This window comes from Tupaia chinensis, unplaced genomic scaffold, assembly GCF_000334495.1.
Source record: "Tupaia chinensis unplaced genomic scaffold, TupChi_1.0 Scaffold000612_1, whole genome shotgun sequence".
NCBI lineage: Eukaryota > Metazoa > Chordata > Mammalia > Scandentia > Tupaiidae > Tupaia > Tupaia belangeri.
Genome location: NW_006160131.1, coordinates 151924 through 157405, shown reverse-complemented (window position 1 = coordinate 157405; position 5482 = coordinate 151924). Strand labels below are relative to the sequence as shown.

Below are 5482 nucleotides of genomic sequence, written 5' to 3'. Positions count from 1 at the left end.
TGTTTCCACAAAATTAGTGAATTTCTCCAAAGTGTGAGTTTAAAAAGGCAGACAACTGTGGTTCCCACATCAAGACGTGCTGACTGACAGGGAGTAGAAGCTCTCCCCAGCAGGCAGCCTGTCCAGCTGCTCCTCACTAGGCTATACCATCAGGGTGGTCACTGGTTCCTTTGGACCTGACAACAGCCCCTGCCAAGCCCTGCCACTTCCCCACCATCAGGCTCTGCATGCACCTGCAGGCTGGGCCCTGTGGAGAGTAATCCTGAGCCATGGCCGGCTGCGTAGGACTCCCCAGGGCCTGTGCCTGGCTCTCCGGCAGGGACCAAGTCCTGGAATTTGCCCCTTCTCCTGCTCTCAGGACATACGGCCACAGTTCTGTCTTGCTCCCCCCTGGCCTCCCCTCTCCAGACCTCCGCACACCCATCCCAGGCCTGGACCAATTCCGCACATCCCAGGATCCCAGCCCTTCCTCAGGGAAGTCTCCGCAGACGCCGCCGTCCTGTTCTGGATCACAGCTAGTAGTGTCTTTCCCACGTGGTTTCCCCCAGAACCTGTCAATCTACACCAGGCACATGTGGTGTATTCACCCACATCTCTCATAGACCGTGAGCTCACGAGCACAGGATGTCTCCCTGCAATGTGCAAAGCTGCGTGGAGTTCACTCAATGTGGAGGCAGCAAGCAGCGGGCAAGCCACCAAACCATGGTCCCCCCGAGCCGGCACCCCCCATGAAAACAGCACTCGGCCCCCAAGTGGCTCTCCTGCTTCTCCTGATTTCTCAGGCTCAGTCCCAGACTCCTTGCTCTTAGCCACCTCTCAAATGCTGGTTTCCCGGGATTTCATCTTCTGCCCTGCTCCCTTGTTGGCCAACTCAAGGCTGCCCACGTCACTTTCATACCTATGGCCCCTGTCTTCCTGAGTGTTAACCCCATCCATCTTATATGCTGCCTACCAGCAGCCCTACCTGAGTATCTCGCATCTCAAAAGAAAAACACCCTATGGCCACATCACGAACCCCATGGCATGTGTGCTTGTCCAGGCCCTGCTCACAGACCTCCTGCCTACACTACTGCAAGAAGCTCTGCATGGCCTCACACTCTGGTTCTGCTCGCTTTCCATCTAACCTGCCCAATGCTTCCAAAGTAACCCTTCTTACTAAATTAAAATTACAAATGACTCCATGAATAAATTCTCTTATATGAAGAACTAATATGTGACATGTAAATAAAGTCCCATTTCATCAGATCCCTTCTCTCTTCTTTCTTTCTTTCTTTCTTTTTGTATAGAGGTTTTTGCTATAGGGCACGTCTGCTCACTGGAGAGACAGAAAGAAACAGAGAGACAGAAAACGAGAAATCACCCCCTAGAAGGGATGGCCACACCGCAATCCCTTCTCCATTCTACCCTTGGGATTTTGGGCATACATGCACATGCCCTGGCATGAATTTTAAGCTGCTGGTCCAGGACTCCAATACTAGTTGACTACATGGGAGTTCAGCAATGGAATCATTACACCATCTGCTGACCCCATCAAATCCCTTCTTGATTTCATTCCAAACGGAGCTACTGTTATCAGCCAAGATATGTCCTCCCCACCCCTCTCTCTGTGCTTAAATAAGGTTAAACACACCAACAAGTTCACAAATCATTTTCTCTAAACATAAATTCCTTCCCTTTTATAAGAGAGTGAGCACTTAAGCAAAGAAGAGAGGAGACAGAAAGAATGAGGAATTTTTGACAGGGTGTCAAGAGTTGCAATTCTCTATTCAGCCTCCCAGCTAATGAAGATTATAGGTAGGTGCTACTATGCCCAGCCTGTTGAGGGTGGTCCTGGCCCTGGTCCTGAGCTTCCCATGTGGCCCCAGCTGTGCTGTGGGCCCGGACTGCTCACACCACTACAGCTAGGCCAGGGCGTACCTTATCGTTGATCCATAACTTGCTTTCCTATTCACCTGTACTGGAGCCCTGGCCACGTCAGCATGTTTCTTCTAACTGTGGTGATGTGTGCCAGAGAAAGGACTTACCATCACTTCCTTTTTTTCTGCTGAAGGACAACTGCTTCAGACTCAGACCCACTTTTCCAAGATATCAAGTACCATATAATTCCCTGTTTAAATTTTCAATGACTGCTCACATCCATAGGACAATTCGTATCATTCAGATTTGTACTGAAAGCACTCTATGGCGTGGCTCATACACAGCTTTCTGACTCATTCCCTTCCTAGCCTTATTTTCCCACATACATGTGCTGAGCTTTGGCCAACATGGATTATTCGCAATTCCTAGATATACTGTTTGCCGAATATATATGTGAAAATATAGTCCTCTAAGGAAACAACCAGAAGAGATCCTGAGAGCCCTGCACCAGAAAGTGCAGATGACCAGAGCGTGATGGGTGTTCATGTCTACCCCCAGCTTCTCCTGCACTCCCCTTCGTGAAGACCGAGAGCCCCAAGGAAGTTCCCCACTAACACTCGGGCTGCATGACGTACTGTTAACCCGATTGTCGTCTGTGTTGATTCTGGGGCACCTTGGGCCCATCCACTCACCTGGACAGGAGCCTCCAGAACTTTCTTTTTCCACCTTCCAGGGGTCTTCTCCTTGCTGCAGGAGGGAGATCACTTTTGGTTTGGTAAATGGGAGCCCTGCTCATAGACAAAAGAAATATTTTTAAATGTCGTTTTGACAAAAACAACATCAAATCCCAGATCTGAGTGCGAACCACATAGGATGGTACGAAGTGCTTCTGTGGGATGCTCTGTCTATGCCCCACACTGAGAGGATGTGTTCAGGACAAGATGGGTGACTGACAGGACACAACTGTGGTGTTAGTAAATGTCTGTTAGGGAAATTTGATGAACATGCAGCCTTGATAACTAATAGGACATTCTAAGTTTACTGTGAAAAGGAACATCAGGATGTACAGACTGAATTAAAATTTGTAAGCAGGTTTGTAAGGGAAGAATTTTGTACCAGGCAGCTGTTTAAAACAAGAAAATGCTAACTCCTTTTCAAAGATGGCAGAGGTCAACAAACTGTGAGTCAGGGGCCAAATCCAGGCCAACCCTGTTTACGTTGGCCCCAGTGCAAATGGCCCTTGTCCTTTGTGCAAAAAAAGAAAAAGAGAAATGTTACACAGACCATACATGACCTGTAATATTTACTACCTGGCCCTTTAAAGAGAAATTTGCTGACCTCTGAAAAAGACAAGCGGGAAGAGCAAGGGATAAGTCCTGAGGTTGAATGAAGCCCTCTGCTGAGAGATGAGCGAAAAACCACTGAACGACTGTGGGAATAATGCCTGAGCCATGTAGAAACTTCTAATGTGCAACACAGCAGAAGGGCATGATTGTCACCACCTTCTCCTCCATTTCCACGCAGAGGGCAATTCCACACTTATCAGGGTATTTTTTAATATCTATTTTTAAATATATAGTTTGTATAATCCTGAGGCAAAAGTATTTTGTGGCCAACAGCTTTAATTCAGTGAGGAAGGTCCTGAGACACCCCAACTTCTGAATTCTGTAGGTACAGGGGCACGTCCTTATCTTCTCCTTGCTGCAGGAGGGAGATCACTTTCGGTTTGGTAAATGGGAGTCCTAGCGAGACCAGGTTGCTATAGTTCTCTAGCATCACGTCCCGGTACAAGTTTCTCTGAGACGGATGCAGCTTTCTCCACTCATCCCGAGTAAAGAGCACAGCTATGTCTTCAAATGTCACTGACACCTGTAAAGAGAAGTCATTCCAACTCACCAAGGACCAGCCTCACACAGACTGAAGCAGACAGTGGGGGTTGGGGTGGGTGGAAAGCAGTGGACAGGCTACGCATGAAATCTTCTGATGCTATGTACGAGTCTCGAGGTCCCAGGTCACTCTTCTAATGAACAATGACATATATACACTGAGTAGCAGCCAGTGTGAACAGGCCTTATGTTAACCACAAGAGACAGGCAGCAGCATTAAGGCCATCAGTAGGAACAGTCTGCCTGACAGTGACTTGATAAACAAATTAAAAAGCTTGAACCAGATGGTGGCACAGGAACAATGCTACTGATCCACATGGAAGGGGTCCTGATTTGGCATCCCAAGATATCCTTGAGCATGCTGGCTTTGTGCGTGCACCTGTGACTTGGGCTGGCTGAGACTGGGGCAGATTGTGCCTTGGAAACCCTGCTAAGGATGCCTATCTCTGTCTTTCTTCCTTTCACAAAAGAAGTGAAAAAAAACCCAAGACTTTAAAGTATGTACATGAAAGTATGCACAGTCTTTTAACTCACCACTCACTGTATTTACATTGTCCTAGTCGGTTTAGTGCTGCTGTAACAGAGTATCTGAGACAAAGTAGTTTATAAAGAAAAGAGGTTTATTTGGTTCACAATTCTGATGGCTGGAACACCCAAGTTTGGCAGGCCTCATCTCCAAGGCCTACGTGCTGCACTGGTATATAGTGGAGAAGTAGAAGGGGCAGTGTATGTGTATAGAGGCTCGCACAAGCAGGCAGGCTATAACAACCCACTCGCTCTGGAACTAACCTGTTACCACAAGAGTGAGAACGCCCTCCCTCCTGGGAGGCATTAATCTATTCATGAGGGTGGTGTCCCATGATCCAAACACCAGAAAGGACCCAGGCCCCACCTCCTAAGTCTCATCCCTTTTAATACCATCACACTGTGAACCAAGCTTCTAGCACATGACCCTTTGGGGGCCAAACCATATACAAACCACAGCAGTACTGGAACAAACAGTACACAAAGATCCACTCACAAGGCCCCAGTGGATCCATTTTTAAGCACCCTGGAAAACTGCCTCACAATGCCTACCTTGTAGGGCCCCAAAATAAATTATATTGGGACCAGCAGATAGCATAGCAGTTACATTGCTGGATTCCCACATGGCCGACCATGATTCAAGTCCCAGACCTGGCAGTTTGAAACTCACACTGGGCTAGGAATGTGTGTGTGTGTGAGCCCAAGATCCTGGGAGGAGAATGAAGGAGAAGGACTGTGGCATGGCCATCCCCCCAGGGCATGCTTTCTTACTTTCCCTCTTACTGTCTCTGTCTCTCTCATTCTCTCTCCAGCAAGTGCACAAACCCTAAGTAAAAAACCTCTTAAAAGAAAGAAAAAGAATAAGAAATGACATAATCAAGGCAATGGAGCTAGATAGTGATGACAGGTGCACAACCATATGGATATACTTAAAAGGTCCCTGAATTATACATTCAAAAAGAGTTCAAATGGCAAACTATATACTATGCATATAAAAAAGGATAAAACTGTAAAATACATAAATACATATACACACACAAACATAAATTTAAAAAAAATATGCAGAGAAAATGATTCTGAGGAATGCATCTCAAAAAGCTGGCAGTGAGGCGGCGGCAGGAGGTGGGCCGGGCGCCAAGGCTGCGTCCGGCCTGGGGACGTCGCGGACCCTTCCGGGATCTGCGTGTCCCCCCGGGCCCCCGCCAGGCCGGCGG

At 47.7% G+C, this 5482-nt stretch overlaps 1 protein-coding gene across 1 annotated transcript in view; it reads right to left on the bottom strand.

The window, feature by feature from the left end:
* The window catches only part of ZNF354A (zinc finger protein 354A), a 14931-nt gene that overhangs the window by 3166 nt on the left and 6283 nt on the right, over window positions 1-5482 (bottom strand). Inside the window, exons 2-3 of the mRNA XM_006172153.2 lie at window positions 3600-3726; window positions 2550-2645 (exon numbers count right to left, since the gene is read on the bottom strand). Coding sequence (XP_006172215.2) covers window positions 2550-2645; window positions 3600-3726 — 223 coding nt within the window. The remainder of the gene's footprint in view (window positions 1-2549; window positions 2646-3599; window positions 3727-5482) is intronic.